The following is a 21,384-nucleotide window of genomic DNA, read 5'->3' as shown; positions in this document are numbered from 1 at the left end:
CATGGCAAGATTGTAGAAGAAAAGCAGTCCATAGCTTGGGTACAAAGTAATATACAGTATCGTCTACTCTTATTAAAGGGAACTTCAAATTAGTGTGCCAACACTAATTACAGCTCGGTTCTAGTATATATGAGGGTGTATAAAATATTTTTGTTTGTCAATAGAATCTCTGCTAAACAGAATCAAGTGCTTGTTTCCCTCTGAAGCTAAAGAATTAGAGGCATTAGGCTGTATTGAATACCCATGAGGTTCTCAGTTTAATAGTCAACCTGTGTTTTATCGCAGTCTTTAATGGCATAGAAAGTCTCGCTTTCAAGTATTTCTCCAGAATACAATACGGAAGGACTTTCCCATCTTTACGGCAGGTTGGTTATCATAAGGTCAAACTGCAGGACACGAAAACGTGGACCGCATATTACGTGACTCGATCACCGCTCCGCGCGCAGCCATCATTGGCGCTGTGTGGGTCGACAGCAGTCAGCAGCTTCGTTAAAGAGCAGGCACTGTTTCTTTGTAAGGATTGCCTTTAACTTGCCACTTGTCAAATATGCTGAAATTGAGAGGGTCACAGCAAGTTCATGTGACAGTCGCATACATGACTGCCCAGCTGCATACATTTGCACCGTCCACGCAAATATATGCAGCCGGGCAGTCATCTCGTTATGGTCACATGACACTTTCACACCTGCTGTGTAAATCCAAAGCTCTCTTGGGACAGATTGCTCAAAGCTACGCAAACAGACTGATGTGCATCTACAAACAGCATCGGGAATGAGAGGCCACCGTACAGTGTGTCACAAAGATGGTGACCGTGAGCTACTTTGTTGCTAACTCTGGACTCGCTTTCATATGCGATGCGGTTCGTCGGCTTTTCGAGTGTTGTGTGGCTTTTGCAAATAAATATGTGTCGATTCAACACAAAACTGTAACTTCAGTCGCCGATGCCCCGTGAAGCAGCACCAAAGTAGACCTAATGGCTTAGGCAGTGTAGTATGGCCACGATAAAAATTCGCCACTGGCCAATGTGTTAATGTGTTGCAAGTCGTCATAGAATGCTTGCCTTTAATATGTTCGTACAGGTGGCTCTTCAGTGATCAGTCCCCAGAGATCATGCGCGCATGTCCAACACAATCTACATGCCTTCTGGTGGCTGATCGGCTCGATTTTAGCACAAGCTTTCACACTTTCTGTAACATGCGCTGCTTTTGTTACTGTTCCCTCTGTCTGGCGTTGCATTATCATTTCAATCGGTCCTGTCGACATGGACTAACCTTGTACCGGCAAAGGCGACTCTGGCTGACGCACCGCCATTCTGCCTGTCGTGGTGCTCAGGTGGAATACCACAGTAACAGCCCAGTGGCTCACAGCTCGGCTGCACGGTTTGCGTGTTTGGATCCCCACTGCCGGATACCCACCGGTTGATAAAACAAGTAGAAGCAGTCTACCGGCCAGGCGTACGTCTTTTCAGGGGTGTGGTGCTTGGGAGGCGTTCGTAAAAACCACTATGCTTGCTGTGCAAGAACCAAGACAAAAGTCCCAAATGACTCTCAAATATCGCGATGCAGTATTTCCGCATTGGGCCAACGTCGAGGAGCGTATGCACTAGGGCAGAGGAGCTCACAGAGCCAAATTCCGCAACCGTGCCAGCTGGGGCAGGTTGGCCCATGCACTACATGCTCGGTTCTCAATTTGCACCAAAAACAATGAAATGAGGAGCATCAGGGGCTCCATAGCGCACGCAAAATGCGGCACTGCGTGGGTCTCTACGCCAAATATTCGAAAGATAGCATATTAGATATTCGATTTGGGAATCCAATTATCGGCATGTTCACTGTTCATTTGAATTCAGTAATATTCAAGTATTTGCACACACCCTATTAAACAGTAAAATAGTTTCAGTTGTATTAGTAGATTACCCTTCTACGATGCCAGAAACACCACTCTTACTGTGATAAGAAGCCTGGTAATCCAGGAATGACGCAAAAGTGGGAGTTGGATGGCAACACCACCTCGAAGTGACTGCACCAGCTCGCCCTGACATCACGGATTTTGACGACCTTTGCTCGGGCCTAGTCAGCTTGTTATCAGCTAAGATAGACTATGTTGCATTCTAAATGAACCAAAGACTTAACTTGCCAAGATTCAAGAACCTTTACTGAGCCACAATTTCTGAAATATGGAAAAATGCTAGGGCTATCTTTTTTACCTACACTGGCAACTCAAATGTAGCCAGTGTAGCAAGTCGCCATTTTATTTTAATCGATTTAGAAAAAGTATAGCTCCGTCAACCTACACGAAGCCATTCTTTATAGCAGAAGTATAGAATGAAAACTACGCTTCCCGCACTGCAGTTTCGATTAATGTAGGTGGCAGTCGCCAGACCAGTGAAAAAAAAGAGGCTGGCTTGGTTTACCCGTCTCCTCGTCACTGTGCAGTTCCAGCCAGTCGGCGGTAGCCGAAATGGGCAGTCCGTCAGACTCATGGAAGGAAATGTATAAATTACCAGTGTTGACAACACACAAACACCTACTTTATGTAGCTGGTTGCTACGGTATTGTTTTGCAGTGGCATCCACTTTAACAAAACCTGGGTTATTGTGCTTATGCACAATAACCCAGGTTGCATTGTGCAAGAAATCAAGCGAGTAGCAGACATCCACCACTTCCTCGAGCAGGGACAGGCCTCAGGTTTATCACAGCAGCGCCTCGGGCGCCTGCTCAATGGAAAAGCTTCACGCTCCCGCATATATTCACTCGCCACTTTGAACTTTCCCAGTATTTTTTACTATACTCTGTTTTGTGGTGCTCAGTGATTATTCGTCAACCAAGCCTTTTGATGGCATTAGCATTCTTAGGATACTTCATGTACTTTCCGGTGTCTGTCTACCTATCTATCCATGTGTCTAACCGTTTTCCTGACAACTTGGGTCACTGTGTAGTCCGTGGTCTAATGGCTAGAGCTTCGTGCTGCTGTGCTGAGGGAACCTGGCTATATACCAACCTTCAGACCTACTTGGGTCACTGGGTATATGACACTGGGTATGTGACTCTGGGAATGCGCCGCTTTTCAGTGAGCTTTTAACACCAAGTTGAGTGATTGGTTATGTGCCACTTATCAATGAACCCATTGACGCCAATTCAGGTCAGTGGGCACGTGGTACTGTGTACTAGCCGTTCATCAGTGACAAAAAAAGAGATCCTTTAAAATTTCTCCGGTGTTGGGCGGCATCGAACCCACATCAGTAATACGATGGACTTCTGTTCGACTACAATCCTGACCGAAAGTCCTGGTTTGCGCCCATGCATTTCTATGGGCCCAAACTTTTTAGAGCGCAGCTCTTTGGCGTCCGTTCCTGGGTTTCGCGTCGTCGTCGGCGTTGTCGTCGGCCTCGTAACCAGCTCCGCCCCCCTTTCATCCCCCCAGCGCTAGCAGCGACCGACTGATACCGCTGGATGCCGCTGACGCCGCTAGAGAGTCAAGATAACGTGACTGCATAGAACACCGTCGCCGCCATGCAGAAAGAGGAGGTTATTTCACGTAGGCCCCGGCACGTCGACGAATACGTGACCACCTTCCCACGGCTAGACCTGGTTCTTAGCGCTGCGGAAGCGAGGGTATCATATTGTTTGTGTCGGCATCGGCGGCGTTGTCCCTGAAACCAACTCCGCAGCTGGGGTTGACTCACTATCGGCGTCAGCGGCATCAGTCAGTCGCTGCTATCTCTTCCCTCCTCCCTTTATCGTGTTGTCCGCTTGCTGCGCGCGCTTCTGCCCCCATCGTTTGCCGCTGGGTGTACACGCCGCCCCCCTCCCCCCTCTTCCTGCGAGTCTCCGGTTGTCAAAGCGCCGGCTCGAACTTAATTCCTTTCTTCGACTTCACATTCTACCACGGAAAAGCCAATCCGGACAGAAAGCTAGCCGATGAATTTCGTCGGTTGCAGTCCCACAAACTTGACACCATCACCGCCAAGTGCCTCGCCATGACTGAACAGCCGCACTACTTGTTGATCTCCGCTCTTAACGTACGCTCCCTTGCCGCACATGCCAAGGACGTACACCACGATCACATTCTGCGCCATTCCTCTGTACTTTGCTTTGCTGAAACCTGGATGGATCCCGAAGAGCCTCTCGAAATCATAGATTTCCTATACTGCTGTGGTGCTCGCAGAGACCACAACAGAGCGGCGGGAGTCGCTATCTACTTGCGCACAGGTCTCTCTGCAATACCAGTCGAAATGTTTGGCACGTCACATGAAGTTGGCGAACTGTGCGCCGCAAAGTTGCCCAACGGCTTGCTGGTAGTAGCTGCCTACTTCGCCCCTACCGCACTCACGAAAGACGTCGTGCACTTCCTGCAACTCGCATTAACCGTCCATCGATCCACACCGATGTTAGTAGTGGGGGACTTTAATGTTGACATAAAGACAAACAGCAATTTCCTAACACTTATGCGGGAGAACATCCCGTTCCTCTCGCTCGTAACGCGTCCCACGGCTGTGACAACCTCGCGAGGCACTTGTATAGATCTCGTCTTTGAGAATCAAGCATTGGTGTACCAAGTCGAACATATATCAGTCTATTTCTCCGACCACAAAGCTTCCTTCATGACTGTCAAGAACTGTTAGTGGAGTCTTTGTTAAAGGAATACGTGTGAAAAATAAAAAAAAAATTCTGTGATAGCGCATACATGTGTTGCTCGATTTCTTTGCCTCAATCTATCGAAAAGGTGAAACAGCTTATTTGCTGCGCTCAAATTTCGCATTAGGAAGTAACGTAATCGTCGGTAATTTTTTTTTCATTTTGATCCTATAATTGGCATTCACTGCATAATTCAAACTTGACCAGTCAGCATGCACACGTCTGACTTCTACGGTGACCCCACTAGTGATCCCTTTAGTGGCAGCATGTCTCGGAGGAGCTCAGGAGACAGTGAACACACATCTCCCGTCGAAAACGCCTATTTTCGGCTTGCCCTAGGAAAGTTTTCTAGCAATAACGGTGTCGCGTAATGTCTGTCTGATTACGATTTTAACGCACCCCTTCTTTCTCTCGTTTTATTTTTTTTTTTTCAGTTTGGACAGAAAATTTTCTGCATGGTGCAGTCAAATACAAAACCAAAACCGCCTTTGCAGCATTCGTATGCTTTGCCTCATAACATCGCTGCTGCGGCGAAGCTCACTTGGAAGTCAGTGCAGCGAAGCTGACTTTAGGCAACCGGCTGCCATCGTGCAACACATATTAGACGTTTTACCATTTTTCGTTCTAAAAAGTCGGGTGCACATTAGATTTCTACTTTTGTTAGGAGCTTTAATGCTATTTGTACATCAGTTTTGTACTTTGGATGCATATTAGCAAGGAAAATGTATAAAAAGCATATTAGCAGGCATACATTTGATGTGAAGGCATGTTAGAATCAGACAAAAGGCTACCAAATACATCGGTGTGTTTCGGTGTTCTTTCTGCATCTTGCTTAATTCAACCCTCTGGGTAATTCAACCAATTCCGTCGGTCCCGTCAAGGTCAATAACGGATGTCTACTGTATATTCAAACAATCTTGTCAGATTGTAAGTTGACACACATGCCACAGACAGACTTCCCAGTGCCGCTTCTAGATGGCGCAATGCATCTAGCGGGAAGCACAAGAGAGGAGCCCGAATGGCACACATGCGCTTCATACATGACGCGTTTCAGCTTTGGTACAACAGTGCATCACTACATTGCTTTAATGCTAATCGCATTAACGTTGTCATTCTTCATGAGATGCCTTCTGCTGTAACATTTTGTTCCACCACTCTCATTTCATCTTTATCATACTGTGCCCTCACAAAGGACACTGGCTGATGTATGCTTGACAAGACATTGGCTATCAATATCAAAACATAACAAATATTTCTGGCTAACATTTCCAATTTGTGTAAAAAATACCGGGTATAATGAAGATATTTTTGGGTCAGATGCGACTCTGATACGATTAGGTTCAACTGTATGTGCAAGAGTGACCTGGATCTGCCATCGCAAGCCCTTTCGGTTGTGGTTTTATGGGAAGAGTCTTTTTTTTTTTTATGTCAGTAGTTTTTTGCTATTACTACAGTCACTCCTAAACCTGCATGTTCTAAGCCCGTGCAGAGCTCCGAGTGTAAGACTCTTTCTTTCTGTATTTCTTCAGGTGATTGGCACACAGCGTACGTACTGCTATATGGGCCCCGCATACTCGAAGTGGAAGCGGATTGATCTTCAAGCCGCTAGGGAATCCGACTTTCAAGATGCCTTTCCGCCGTCGCCACCTCCTGAAACACCAGTGCTGCCTGCCTGCTGCCTCTTCCTGCCCCCCAGTGTCACTCTGTCGTCTCCTTTTACTCCCATCTCCCTTTATTATTACTTCTTAAGCTGCGCTTTCCAAGACATCGTGAGAGACTGGAGCTTAGACTGTATAAATAAAAGCCGCAGAAAGACAGTTTTGAATGCCAAGCATGCATGGCTGGCTTTTTACGACCAGTTTGACAGGAGAGAGCGAAGGATGGCTCGTGTGGCGTTGTGTCAGGGCAACGGGGGAAACTGGACTCTTTCTTTTTTTTTTTTTACCGCCGCCCAATGTGGTGTACTTGACTTAAAAAAAGAAATAAAAAGCTCAGCCTAAGGCTTTCAAGCCTTGCTATTGCTGAATCAAGATGAGGTATTCTTCTTTCTCGCTTTGCCGCCCTCGTTTTTTTTTTTTTTTTTTTTTCTGCATTCACTGTGTTGCGAGTTCTCCATGGTTTCGTGTTGAATATAGAACCTCATAGATAGGATCTCATTTCGTATAATTTCCTGGCACTGACATTCACTATTAAGAACACAAAAATTGACCCAATGCAGTTACTCTTCTTTTTGTCAGTTAATATGCTCTCGGAAAACACGGTCTTTCTGCACCAACGTTATGCACATCGGCAAACTGTGATTGTGATACGTTTTCCGCCTGCTAAATCCCGTGTGAACAAAAAAGGGTGCAAGGCACGCATGATCAACAGGAGTAGGCGCCCACAAAAAGTTCCACAGACATGCAGAGACACGCCCGTCACGGCATTTTCCCTGCAGCCCATGTCACGTGAAAATACTGGCACGCATTCGGTTTCCTCTTCCGGTACCAGCAAATCTCCTTGCAGGTCGTCACTTGTCACATTGTCAGCTATGCAATAAGCTTCTTTACCTATCTCTTTCACAGTGTGCGTGGCGTAGTGCCGTTTGGAAGCATACCGCATTTAGTAGGTGATAACCTATGCAGACATGCTGCTGTTGCCTGCTGCAGGCGGTGCGACGTGCTTGTCACGTTTCGCTCATAGGACATCGTATTCTGGCATTGGCCACCAGCTTTTGTTTCGGCTTCCCATCGCCGTCTCAAAACGCCACACAATAGGATAACGACAACACGCGTATCGGGCTGCTCAGGCCTTACCTGCTCAACGCCTGTCGGCGTTTCCTACTGCAAGGTTTCTCGCCGAGTGGGCATATCAAAACTTCCCGCCAGGATACCTCGCCCAAACAAGCTGCTGACCCAGGCCGAATTCGAGGAGCGCGAACGTAAGCGTGCCGAAGCCGCGAAAATGGCAATGTGCGCCACTGGCCACTCAGGCCTCTCTCGCACGTCGGCGCCTCGTGCTGCAATGACTTAGGCAATGCTTTGCATTACGAAGATGTCGACTACTGTTGAGTCTGCCAAACATTTTATCGACTTACCGGTGTGCCATCCCCTGGCTACACCACGGCAGCACAGCCACCAGCTCACATTAGCTCCATAATGGCTGTTGTGGTTCTGCCCAGGAATGTGGGCTATTAAAAAAAAAAGAAAAGAATACTCCACTCACAGACAGCTTTCTGTGGCAATGGTGGCTAGGGGGAAAAATGCACATGAATAAGGGTTTCTGGAAAAAAAAAAAGAAAGTTCCACATTCTTATCTGCATTGGTTTAGGTTGGGGAAAAGAAACGTCTTGTCAACAACAGCTTAAAAAGGCCGAAGTACACCTATTAGGGTTAAATTGGACTTATTTTTCCTGCTTTTATTTTCCGTGTTTGGATAAAATACGACACCATCGCACGTGGAAACTTCGCTGATTAAATATCTTGAAAAAGATGCTAAATCAGCACAGCTTCCATGTGCAGAAGTGCTGTTGGACGATGCCTGAAAACTTTGTGCAGAAGCTCCACCGCTGTAGCTTTCCCTTGACTGACCCACGGCATCAGACTTCACAGGTACATTATTTAGCTCATGGATGATTAGTTCAGACTGTCACTACTGCAATATCTTGTGAGGAGGGCCTTCTCACTTTTAATACAGGTATGGTGTTGCCATCTGTAGTGAGCCAATAGTAAGGGCCACTAGCAAACGCAGCATTATGACAGGCTTGGCGATTTCAGCCACCATTTTCTTTTTTTCGAAGGTGGCACTCGTACTATTGATTCAGCCAGCAGACAGTATGACCAAAAAAAACTTGAAACTTCGTGGCAGTTCTGCATGTGCTACAGTTCTGGCAATGAAATTTGCACTGGAATTGCAGAACTGAATGTTTTGGCACGTTTTGGGTTTTTTGTTGGCAAAAGAATGTAGCACCCAGCCATAATTGCATGGTGCATCATACCTTCAGCTGGGACAATCCCTATGCTTGTACCTCCTATTCTTCCCATTCTTGCTGGAGCCCTGCTAATGAAGCACACATAACACTAGAAAATTTCCTTCTAGAACAGGTTTTGCAAACTACAATGGGTATTAAGATCAGTAGGGTAGGTATGAATCAATGGAAGCAATTTCCCCTTTTCTCTTCTGCCTTGTCGCCGGTATGATGGCCTCGACTATTATGTCCTCATTTATCTGCAGAATGAATTTGGCCAGCTCTTAAAGTAGACAAAGAGGCCACAGAGTCGGGTGGTATAACTTTTATTAACAATATTTCTTTTTTTTTCAATGAGTTATGTGTTATAACAACCAAAGGAATCGCACCTTTGCAGTGCTCATTCCTGTGAGCAAGAAGTGTGATTTTTTTGCATTTATTTACAAATTTATACACACTTGAGCACATGGCCACTTTACACGTGACAATGCCGTCAGAATACATCCCGTCGCTTGGGTTGGTCAGGATTGGCTGGCAGGCCCTGGATTTCGCGCAGCCCCTGAAAACACAATATGTGATGAAGCAGTGATAGTGTTTGTCCAAAAATGAAAAATGCTACACACCTGTCATAGAATTTAGCCTTTACTGAAATAAGTGTAGAGTAAAAGGAAGAAGAAATGATAAGCTGCAGCTGTCCTACAAAAGGGGATACGTGAATAGGGCATACACTACAAGGATGCAGGTTTTTCCACAATATTTGGCTGTCCTACACAACATGGCCGACTGCCAAGCTCATAACACCATCGAGTCGAAGGTAGGCTTCAAAATGGCTACCATGTATTAAGGAAGGGATGGTGGCAGAGGTGATGGTATGAGCTCCTGCTTTATCTCCACCTATAGAAGCATCCAGCATCTTGCGCAGGTCAAACTACTAGATGTGCGGGGACGCGCATTTGCAGAATTTCGCATATCACCCATTGCCTAGCATTCATCTTTCACGGTGCTTTATTTGTTTTGTACACTGTTGACGAGTGATGGAGTTTAGAGAGGCCCAGCAATGCAACCCAAGAAAGCTTGCGGGGCATCACCGATTGCATCATGGCTATTTGGCAATTTTGTCCACTTTGTGCAACTGACGTGGTGAGGTGACTTCGCAAACTTCACGCAAAGGACACGTGAGTAGCCTGCTGCACAATGGTTGCCGGTTAATAATTTAATGTACAATCTTGCATTTTGCAAAATATCACGAATACTGCGAAAAAACTACGACCTTCCGTTTTAGTTATTTTAATTGTCATCCGATCATCACGACAACCACACCATCATCAAACGGAGCAGTGTTTGGCAACCATGGCGCACCGCTATTTAACTGCCGCTACTAGTTGCTGTAGTTCACTCAAGTCGTGAGTAAGTAAACTAGCATCCTCGGCTACAAAAATTTTAGTCAATGGTAACTTAGGTTTGTGTGTACTATTTATATCATAATTACATTTGCTCTTTTTTTGGAATGCTAAAAGCAAACCTGAAGCAAAAGTGTCAGCCTTCAAAAAGTGTTGCAGGACTCCTTTAATTGAGGTTTACAGCCGCCCTTTGTTCAGGGACACAAGCACAAGAGCAATGATGAAAAAGTTAGGTATGCATTACCGTACACTATCCATATTTTGCACGAATGTAATTTTCGTGTTTGACGTGAACAGCCTAAGCAGATATGTTAGGCCTGAGAACAAGTTGCACTTGCAATCGACACACATTGCAGTCTTTCCATTTTTCATAATTTAGTGCTCACAAATTACTCTAAAAGGCTGGGTCAAAAATATGAAGCATAAAGCTCGCAAGCAATGCATGTGAATGTCGGTTCATCCATTACTATTGGTAAGTAGTTACTCCGAAAACTTGGCAAAAGAAAAATCGAGCTCACAAAATCTGCATGTGAAAGTAAGTTGGTCCCCTGCTATTCGTAAAATATGCTAGAGATATCATATCTGTTGAGAAACTTGCACATTTGCACAGCTTGAGGGGCAGTTATCAAGAAGCTTTGAAGGTGGTCAGTGAAAACTATGAAGTGATTAGTGCAAAATGGTTTGATAAAAAAGCAATAATGGGGCAGCTTCTTACTTTTCCTAGTATCTGTACTGACTGAATACCTTTATTCATATCACAGACTCAATGATAACACCTGTCGTATCGCATATCTAAACCTCAAGAAATATAGCATCAACGTCGCAGCATGACCGAACATGCACTTTAAAAACAGAACAATTACTATATTTCTAGCCCACGCTACATACAATAGACTTTGGGCCGTGACACAGCGGAGTGCTTCGGAAGAAATACGACCACCCAGAGAAAAATAATTCCAGCTATATTATTACCCTTCCACAATATCGAGGAAAACACCACAAGATGCATAGTAAGAAATAAAAATAAAATACCGTACAGGTGGCAACACCGCCTCAATGTTTCTGCACCTGCTTGCCACGATTCATCAATTTTGATGGCAACTGCTCGGGCCTAGTTAAAGTTTATCAGGAAGGATGTATTTCATCGTACTCTAGAAGAGGCAAAGACTGAACTTGGCAAGTTACAGGAACTTCTACTGAATCGCAACATCCTAAGCACAGAACAAAACTTTTAAATTTGTGAAATCGCACTAAAGTACCAGCAACGCAGTGCAAAGTTTAAGAAATGGAAATTTGATCTTTATGTTATTTTCTAAGAATCAACCTCTTATCGTAAAATCAATGAAAACTGAGATTTGAAGAAAAACAAAATGCCGGTATAAACTGCCAGTACAATGCCAGTCAGTATAAACTCAAGTAGTGCTTCTCCTTAGTGTCCCTTTAAGATATGCACTGAAATATTTACAAACCAGTGCTTTTGCATCATGGCCGAAAAGAAGTGCACTTGCAACTGGGTATGCAACCTATGACCTCGCACAGCACTGTGCGACAGTGGCTGCCATCAATAAAGGACAGCTTCGAGCTGTGCAGCTTGAATGAATGTAACCTCACTTGTCGACTGAACACAGCACGGTGCTTGATGCACACAACATGAATTCATCAACCAAGCAAACCGTCCTCGCATCTCTGGCTCGTTGCTGCCTGTTCCATCACAGGAGAATTTATTTACATCCTGCTATGTAAACCTCGCTTAACAAAACTCCACAGTGTATTGTCCTTAGCATTCGTTTGCAGCCAGATCCTGTCCTCGGAGAATATCAGCATCTTGGCCCAGTGCTTGTCACCCACTGAATTTTGTCCCTCGCGTTCCCATTGGTCGCGCTCGTCTGTCTGATATAGCCTAACTTATCCACTTAGGCACTAAGGCCAGGGCTAACAACACTTCGATCAATCGAGTACTGACCTGCAGGACCATCTGGATGTGTGCTTTTATGTTGGCCGACTCCTTGGAAACCCGCTGCAGCTCGGCTTCAAGCAGTGCTTCCCTGCGGCCCACAAACCACAGCGTCTCTTCGTGCGTCAGCTCTACAAAGAAGCCCATGCCGACTTGCACGAAGATTTTCGACACGTCTGGCCTGGAATGAGTTCACGTGATGCCCATTAGAATCCAAGTGGCAAATGCGTGCTGTAAGGTATACGAAAACTAAGACAAGCACAGGTGCTGAACTGCAAATAAATCTATATTGCTGGTTTGTTGGTTCGTCAATCGAGTTTTACGCATCTGATTTTGATAACGATGATTTGATTCCATCTTTTTTTGTTTCTTTGGGTCTCTGGTGATGTTGTGGTTGGAGTCGTTATAATGTCTCAACACTTTGATGTGTCCCCTCACTGCTTTCCAACCACTGCACATGCGCTTTAATCCAGCATATAAATAAGCGCCCGTCTCTAGAGGTGCGCTGCCTTTACAAAAACAATCGGCAGCGAACTAGTCCACCAACAGCTGCTCGCAACTATCTCGTATTGTTTGCACAGCATGGATCACGTGTGACGTAACACATAAATGATATGCATCTACTTCGGAAGCATACGGGGTCTTGTTCTTCTAAACTAACTTTACAAGAAGATTTCGAGCTCATCGCTGCATTGTTTTTAGTCAAATGTCGCAAAGACGTCGCTTTCTTTCTTTCTTTTTTCCATATGGATCGTTAATCTGTTACACAAACGACTTGCTTACGTACACGACGGCTTGGACGTAGAAGTTGCAGCCCAGATCAACCTGCGTCCGAAAGGTCTCCTTGTTCGCTGCGACTTCCTGCGGAGGTGGGTACAATAAGTGAGAGCTGCTACGTGAAACGCCACTCCCGTACGCTTGCAAAAGCTTGCCTGAATTCTTTCGACGACAGTCCGTAGTTGGAGCAGCTCGGCTAGCTTTGCGCAGATGCGATCGCGCTCCTCGAGGCATCTCCTGGATTGTAAAACAAACACACATTGCTACAACGAAGCGTAACACAGCTGTCAACAACGAACCTCAGGTCCTCCTTTAGCACGTCGTTCAGGAAGGTTTCGTACTGCAGAACCTTCGCGCGAATGTCCGCCATAGAGCAGCGTGTTGTGAATGCACAAAAAATCACGCATCAGCGAACGCAAGCACATTCATTCCCGCGAGTCTTGAATATCGCCGAGCAATTCTCAAAAGCTCGGATATTCTATATCAATTCAATCACTCGCGCAACTTGAACAGCACCGAAAACGTGCGCACGAAAGCAAAACAGCATGTAAGTATAGAGGAATGATAATAATGTTTCCAGTCTTTTCGATGAAACGGGAGGTAGGACGTGCCACCGCACCAGAGCTTGCAATTCAAAATATAGTGCTACTTTAAGGTCATTCGATGGCACAAATTTAACTGCTTATTGTATATATGCATAAAAATTATCTCCTAACCTTTGTGTGATTTTGCTCTAGCCCTGTTGCATTACTATTTCGGTTTCGGTTTCGACAGCAGCTCTCGCGTTTCCCGCACCATTTTTAACTGACTTTCTTGCGTATGGGCCGTACTTCTCCTTTTTTTTTTTTTTTGTGAAGGAAGTTTTGATGCCACATAATATTGTCACATGTAACCCTCACACAGGGCACCACCCGACGGCCGTACGGCTCCATTAGCGGATTTCTTTTGCTTGGCGATAACGGGTATAAGATTAACCCATTATCGGCGTTGCTCTTGTGCCTTCATGACAGGCGGAGCTAGACCCATAGTCGTTCAACTTCGACCTTCATGGTCTTTGCTTCGGAGACAATGCAGATCACGAAATTACCCTAGAAGCAAAAATGAAGAAGTACGACGTGATGGAACCATGGCTTCCAGAAACGCAAGATGCTTAACACTATTCAAGTGCGCCTGTATTAATGTTGATCTGGCAATGCCCTTTCCGAGCGCGAGCAAAGGGCTACTAAACAAAGTATTTAAAAAAGTGAAGAAAGAAAAGTTTACCATGTTGGAAATTTGAGATGCGCCGTTTCATTTGAACAACCAATAACTCGAAGTCATTCACCAAGTTTTGACAAAAAGGTATAATTACTGGAAGCATGGAGGAAGGAAACTGAGGAGACACCCTACCCCCTCCGCGCGCTAGGAGAAAAGTGTGGAGGAAGTGACGTAGTACGTTCTCCTCTTTTTTTGCAGATTTTTTATTTCTTTGTCGTAGCGGCCACGCCTTTCGGGCCACAATGGCGGCTTTGTTTTGGTTCTGTGCGCTCACACGTGTTGCTCCGTAGGTTTCGTACCGTGGCAAAGGCGCCGTGCGGGCAGGTTTGCGTTGGTCTCCGTGTTTTGTTGCGCTGCGTTATCTGGACCGTGCTCTCCCGGATGTTGCTGTGGCCAGGTGGGACAGGTGGGACAGGAGGAACTAAAGTTCGTGAAACGAACGCGCATGCAACGCTGTACGCAATGTACCGCGCCACGGCAATGGCTACGGACGAAGGAATATCCGCGGGAAATTTTGCCCTCTTTCGCGGAATCATGCTAACGTGCTAACGATCGCTTAGTATTGCTGCGGAGCGCGCGCGTCCGAGCAGCAGGCGCAGCGCGGCGTGGTTTCGCGAGAAATGTAAACAAGAGAGGAGAGCTGGCCCGATAGGCGGAGCAACGCCATGAGCAACGCGAACTTCCGGCTTCACTTTAGCTTCACAAACAGTGATGTTAGGTCCTCTCCTTAGTTTCCTTCCTCCGTGACTGGAAGTCAAACATCTCTCCCCGTCCCCGTCCAACACCTTACAATGTGTACTCGCCTTGTCTTTCACAATTTGGAGCGAGGGGAGGCGTTGAGGAGAGGCAGACCAAGGGTTGCCATTAGGAGTAGGGATGGGGAAGGAGGCTCGTCGAAACACACAAAGAAAGAGAAGAGGAAGAGAGGGGGGTCCTCTCCACATCGGCCATGGAGTGGCTGGAGAAAGACATACAAACGCTGCCTAGGAACGCATACCTGTTGCCCTGTCGAAGTCGATCTCTTAGCTTGTTTGGGGCTGCGGTTTCCCTTCTCCGGCTACTGTTCGTAGTGTTAAGAGGAAGCTTTAGCTCGGGTGCTCCTATCTAAATACATGTAAAAGGAGAATTCGTTTTTCTCGGCAACCACTGCACCAAATTTAACGAGGTTTGTCGCATCTAAAAGAAAAACTTAAAATCTAGTGACTCTTATTTCCAATTTCTGATTTAGGTAGTCAGTTATTATTAAAGATTGGCAAAAATCACAAATTTTCAGAAAACGAAACTATCAAGTTTACAACTCTGTAACTCATCAAGAAAACATTATGTCGCAATTCTGTGAATTGTACCTAATAGCACATCTAAAGCGGACAAATTTGACATCTTACACATGAATCTCAAAAAATTTATTAATATGTAATTACAACTTTTGCAGAACCCTCGTAAACAACGTAACAAATTCACGTAAGATGTAAAATGACATAACGAATTTGTCCGCTTTGAAAGATCTAATGGATGCCGTTTACAGAACCGCGATATCTGTTCTTAATGCAGAGCTATTAGTTTGTAAACTTTGTGCTTCTATTTTTCTAAAACTCCTGCATTTTTGAAAATCTTTTTAACAACATTCAAGCCCTAAATCGAAATTCCGCTTCCAACAGTCACTAGAATTTACCTTTCTTTCTTAAATGCAACAAATTTCATTAAAATCGGTCCAGGGGTTATTTCAGAAAAATGTTTTTTGCGTTTTACATGTATTTGAATAGGCCACATCGGAGTTGGGTCCGAGCTAAAGCTTCCTCTTAAGCCTCGAATATCAATTAAGTTTTTATTCAACGAAGGTGGCACGGTGACCTACTGAGTAATTGGGATTTGTGAGCCACTGAGGAAACCAGCTGCGACTTAATTTCCGAGTGGTTCGTGAATTAAATTTTTTACTTGAAGGAGACCGGATGTTGGGCACTAAAAATTTCTGTATTGGGCACCTATAAGAGGCACTAAAGAAATTATGGGGTTTTACGTGCCAAAACCACTTTCTGATTATGAGGCACGCCGTAGGGGGGGGACATGAAAATTTGACCTCCTCGGATTCTTTAACATGCACCTAAATCTATGTACACGGGTGTTTTCGCATTTCGCCCCCATCGAAATGCGGCCGCCGTGGCCGGGATTCCATCCCGCCAGCTCACGTTCAGCAGCCCAGCACCATAGCCACTGAGCAACCACGGCGGGTTAAGAGGCGCTAAAGCTGCCATTTAAGGCGTATATAGGCACCAATTACTGTCCGCTAGTCATGTATAGGTTTCATTAATAAGAACTTTTTCTGTGCATCTGAGGATGAATTATGATTTTCCAAGATTCACAGCCCACTAAACCCCTGTTTTGTAAAGTTCATTTTATTTTCTGTATAAAACGGAATGATGCAGGTTGCATAGGTTACAAGTTTTATCTGAAATCTAGTGTGACCAAACACCGCATCAAAAGTTGTGAAAGCAGAGACAAAGGAGCACCACCCCAAGGTTTTGAGGTTTCGATAGTGTCGTGTTTTTTGTTTGTTTTTTAATTTTTTTTTTTATGAGTATTATTTTACATGAAGAAAAGGGACGCTCAACATCTACTGAAGTTGGTGGCAAATACTTGTACTTCGGAACGTTGGATGATCCAATGCCCTCTGCAATTGCACAATGTTCGCCGATCAGAACCCTTGACAGTTACTTTAGTCCAGAAAACCCCGGGATTTTTATCCGAGACAGAATGAAGTTTCGAACTAACTCTATCAACAGCAGGTCCAAATGGGGAGATGGTGGCGATCCCTTTCTTGAACCTCCCGAACCATAGTTGCGCCCGAGCATTTAAGTTTTTCGGTGATGTCGGCTAAAAAAAAAAATAACTTGAAGTGGGTACACAAGTGAGTCCGATCAGCTTCAGTGTATCGTAGAGCAGATTAAGCTCTTCTCATAGCGATTTTCTCATCTGCTGCAACCCTGTTAAGAACTGTCTTTACACGAGCAAAATGTTCGCGGTAATAATCGGCTGCCTTAAGCCAAATTCTCCAGTGTGTGGTAACAACATTAACAAAATAAGGCTAGAACAAAAGACAGAAAAAGGCATTTTGAAGGCTCTGAAAACTCAATAAAGGCACAAACATCGAAATGAGGCATTTATAGGCGCAATAAAAGCACCGCTAAAAGCTTTCCAGACCCATAGTTCGTGCTTATAATAGGCTACAGAGGTACGATAAGAACGTTAAAAAAAATAATGGGCATTTTTGTCTGAAGTTCCGGCCTCCTGTAGAGACGAGTAGTGGCAAGGCCTGCGCTTGAACTGCTTCCTTTCCTCGCGTACCTCGGTTATGCTAGAATTGTTATATATGCTCCTTACGGGAGGCTCCCAAGGGGAACATATACAGTAAGTGTAAGTTATGCCAGAGGACAACACAGTGCAGCATATCTGACCTTTCGGATTTCCCTCTGCTATCTATAAGCCGCGCTTGTAATCATAGCCAAGAGCAACATATTGGGTCGAGGCGAAAGCAGAAGGCATGTTTGCTTTTGCAAAGCCAATATGTCTTCCGGTTTGGCGACAGAGGTCTGCTTTTCTTTCGCAGCACCAGCATGCGTTTATTCGTTTTCAGTAATAGCGGCACGAAAAAAGCCGGCCGATCCCATGCCCTGTGGAAATCGATGTTAAGCCAAGCAGTGTGCGGGGAGCCTGCCAAGTTAACGAAACGAACATGAGAGCGCCAAGACGTAGGCGGCGCTTTCATGACTTGCATGACATACATGTCACAATATTGATGTCGTGACCGATCATTTGTGTTCGTCATACACTCTTGTCATACTATGCAAATTTTGATACGTACCAAGTTAACGAAACGAGCACGAGAGCGCCAAGACGCTGGCGGTGCTTTCCTGACTTGGATGACACGCGTGTCGTAATATCTATGTCATGACCTATCATTTGTGTTTGTCATACACTCTTGTCATACTATGCCAATTTTGGTACACACCAAGTTAAGGAAACGAACATGAGAGCGCCAAGACGTAGGCGGCTAGATAGATACTTCATCAAAACTTCTTTCTGGGCGAGTTGGTGCATACTTGATTTGAAAATTGTTACAGCGCTAACACATGCATCCACACAGCAACAAGGCCGCAGGCGCCTGTGTCTCGTCCTTGTTACTGTGTGGATGCATGTGTTAGCGCTGTAACAGTTTTCAAATCTAGATAGATACTGTCAAAGTGGCAAGTGTTCGCCAAGAAATGCCTCGCATTTATAATACGCTTTCCCTCTCTCCTGTTTGGAATGTTGATTTGTAATGTCACAGAACACGGAGCAGGCAGCGAAGAGGCAACAAATTATTCATAACATCATTCCAACGCCGCCTGGTGGAAGTTCTATATGAGAATTTACTACTGCTGTTAAAGAAACTCAAGGTTTCGTATTTAAAACCTACGTACGCCCACTTCTAGAATATATATGCGCGATATGAGACACTTGGCTTGGGAATCGCATAGATAAGTTGGAAATAGTAAGAAATTTGACTCATTATTTTGGAATTTACACGCTGAGTTTCAGCCTGTCTCTTGCTAAGAGCACTCTTGGCTGGGAGCTACTCGCTATTGGCTATAGGTATACATTTAAAGATTGAGAGTTCTACATAATATATATTGCACTATAAAGCTGGCATAAACCCTGCGACACTTATACTTGTTTCAACCAATTTACTCGTCTTTGCGCAGCTACCACATGTTGAAAAGCGATGAAATTATATTGGAGGACAGATTTGTTAAAAAGAGAGAGAGAATAAACTTTTATTCTGAGCAAGTGCAGTGTGCGGCCTAGGTGGGCGGCCTCCTTATTCCAGGTAGCCGCGGACCATGGCCGTCTCCCGTGCCCGTTCGATCAGGCTATCTTTTCTTTTTTTAGATCTGTAAAAGATCTGAACCAACCGCCTAAGCAAGCCGAACGAGGTGTTTGCGTCATTATACTGCGATGTGTTTCGCGACGATTTGCTGTTAGTCACAACTGTTACGATCGGTTTTGACCAGCTTGATAAATGGTCGGAGAAGATAGGAGAAATTTAAATGTCGCGTTGCCATGGGATAGCGCAACGCTTACGTCACGAGCCTAAAACCCCTTAAATTTCGTAAAGAACTGCCTGCTTTGAAGAATGCCACCTCCTCCTCGCGCGCTCTGGCCTAGGCCGACGCCGCCTCGCTATTGGCCTAATAACATCACGTGGGCACGCGCCGTGCACCAGCGCCATTTTGCTCGAGAAGCGTCTACGGCGTGGCCTCCGTGGTCTACGGAGTGGCAAGGAGCGCATGTTGGCGCCGTTGCTACGCTCGAGCAGTGTAGGCGACGCCACGGTCGAGGAGGGAGCGTGAAAGAGAGGAGAAACGAGGAGGAGCGAAGGCGGAGGAGGAGAGTGTCGCTACTTTACGAAGTATAACTTTACGAAGTATAAACCCCATGCAAGCGATCTTGCGCGCGACAGCAACAAGCGACGCGATGGAGATGGCTGTCGCGTTCGCTCGTCGCGTACAAGTCGTACCCCATACGAGCGATGACTTCGAGCAACGTTTTCCCAGTGTTGCCGGTATGAGAGCAGCGATATAGGCGCCGAAACTAGCGTGACGCGTGCTTTATTAACTTAAGTTGATGTGTTTTACTGTAAAAAGTAGCATAAGATATTTCTGAAAGTCTTGCAGTAGGTTCTTATCCTTGCACGTATAAAAATTAAATCGTTTGCTCGTTCCGTGCTACAATCGGAAGTACTTGAGTTATGTACATCCAGTTCCGGCTTCGCGCCATTGGCTAGTCGCTCATGGCACTTCCGGGCGACGAGCGACGAATTCTAGATTTGCAGAACCGAGCGATCGCGCGACAAGACCAAGCGATCTGTTCACGCGACGACCCGATCCGTCGCTCGAAGCCGTCGCTCATCGCTGTCGCGCACAAAATCGCGCTCATGGGGTTTAGCACGAGCCCCGTCAAGCCTCTCTCTCTCTCTCTCTCTCTCTCTCTCTCTCTCTCTCTCTCTCTCTCTCTCTCTCTCTCTCTCTCTCACAGGCCGGGCGTTTCCAGTAGTGGCTACAGCTTCGCATTGGATGATTTCCGTAAGCCACGTGCCAATAACCGGTGACGTTGTGGGGACAGCGTCTTGCGTAGAGGCATCGATGCGTGTGACTGATTTTAACGCAGGAAGCGAGGCTCTAAATTTCACGCAGGAAGCGAGGCTCTCTCGAAGGACTCGCGAGTCTGGGAGGCTTTGGTTTGAAATGTCAGCGGTTTTCGCGTCGTTCAGCCGTTCGGTACTTTGCAGAAGCGATCGTCGGCCCGGGATATCTACGCAACGCGCTTGTCCCTATGCAATGCCCGAATCTGGTGAGGGGCCCCTTTAAGGGCTGCGTGGCGCACTGTACGTCGTAGTGCACTGTAAAATCATTTTCATCCTCAAAAGTGAATAATAAGGGTGCAAATCGTTGTGTAACTCGCACCCTTACGTCCTTTTCACCCCCCCCCCCCCCAAAAAAAAAATAAAATGAAGGTGTAATGGTGTGATTTATAGTCTAATATACACCGTTATTCACTCTAAAGGTGTAAATTATTTTACAGTGTGGACGGTGCCTTTTCGATGACCCTCGCCATGACTGCTGTGATAGCGCTGGTGAGAACACGTGGACATGTGTACAACCTTTCGGCTAGTCTGTAAACTTAGACCTGGTTTCCATGACGACAAGAAACCATTTTTTTCTTCTCTTACTTGCAGTGATGTGACCTGTAGGGCACGAATCATGTCGCCTGGTCGAATCCAGGCCGCGGCACGAGGCCGACGACAGGGACAGAATAGAAGAAATTCCGTGTGCTGAGATCTTGGCGCGCGTTAAGTTGGATCGCTGAGTTAAATTTCCGGAATACCAGAAATGCCATTCCTAGAGCGGAGTCGTATAGAGAGCCACAAAAAGACGCAAAAGCTATAGATGGCCTCGAAGTTCCCGCGCTCTTTGCACGTGACGTCATAAAATTTGGGCATCGTTTGCTCGGATTAAATTGCGCTCGAAAGGAACCAAGGGCACGTTCTAGTAAATTTGGTAACTTTTCTTTTTGCCTGAACGAATAATTTTGAGAAAAAGGCCCGGACATCCAAATGATGGCAGATCGATCCCTGAAACAGCACTTCAACATGAATGTATAAACGTCGCTGGCCAATTAGGGTCATCTTAAGCGGTCGAGATCGATATGAAGTTGCTCAGTTGCAGCGTACGTTCCTCATCAAAGCCAAAGATTTTGTTCGTAAAAAAAAAAAAACTTATATTAACTGCATAGTTCGACGTCACTCCATATGCTCAATTGAACTGTATACATATAAATGCAAACGCGCAAAATATAAGCAAGTCACACACAAACTAT

The 21,384-nt window shown here is 45.6% G+C and overlaps 2 protein-coding genes across 2 annotated transcripts in view; one reads left to right on the top strand and one right to left on the bottom strand.

Moving 5' to 3' along the window:
• Usp14 (ubiquitin specific protease 14) overlaps nt 1-6,667 on the top strand; it is a 45,613-nt gene extending 38,946 nt beyond the window's left edge. Inside the window, exon 16 of the mRNA XM_050176184.3 lies at nt 6,167-6,667. Within this exon, the coding sequence (XP_050032141.1) occupies nt 6,167-6,231 (65 nt within the window). The 3' untranslated portion in view covers nt 6,232-6,667. The remainder of the gene's footprint in view (nt 1-6,166) is intronic.
• Nucleotides 6,668-8,893: 2,226 nt separating this feature from the next.
• On the bottom strand, nt 8,894-13,274 carry Uxt (Uxt prefoldin-like subunit). The gene is made up of 5 exons (XM_050176188.3): nt 13,014-13,274; nt 12,870-12,951; nt 12,725-12,798; nt 11,947-12,118; nt 8,894-9,142 (listed from the first exon to the last, which is right to left on the bottom strand). Exons 1-5 carry the CDS (start codon nt 13,082-13,084, stop codon nt 9,077-9,079), a joined length of 465 nt encoding a protein of 154 aa, XP_050032145.1. The 5' UTR covers nt 13,085-13,274; the 3' UTR covers nt 8,894-9,076.
• Nucleotides 13,275-21,384: the final 8,110 nt, after the last annotated feature.

This window comes from Dermacentor andersoni, chromosome 9, assembly GCF_023375885.2.
Source record: "Dermacentor andersoni chromosome 9, qqDerAnde1_hic_scaffold, whole genome shotgun sequence".
NCBI lineage: Eukaryota > Metazoa > Arthropoda > Arachnida > Ixodida > Ixodidae > Dermacentor > Dermacentor andersoni.
This window is presented reverse-complemented; position numbering and strand designations above follow the sequence as displayed.

Excerpts from the sequence above, each read along its gene's own strand:
- Uxt (XM_050176188.3), bottom strand. The coding sequence starts at position 13,084 with ATGGCGGACATTCGCGCGAAGGTTCTGCAGTACGAAACCTTCCTGAAC. Across the intron at positions 12,952-13,013 it reads GTGCTAAAGGAGGACCTGAG|GAGATGCCTCGAGGAGCGCG; the intron begins GTTCGTTGTTGA and ends TTTACAATCCAG. Across the intron at positions 12,799-12,869 it reads CTGTCGTCGAAAGAATTCAG|GAAGTCGCAGCGAACAAGGA; the intron begins GCAAGCTTTTGC and ends CCACCTCCGCAG.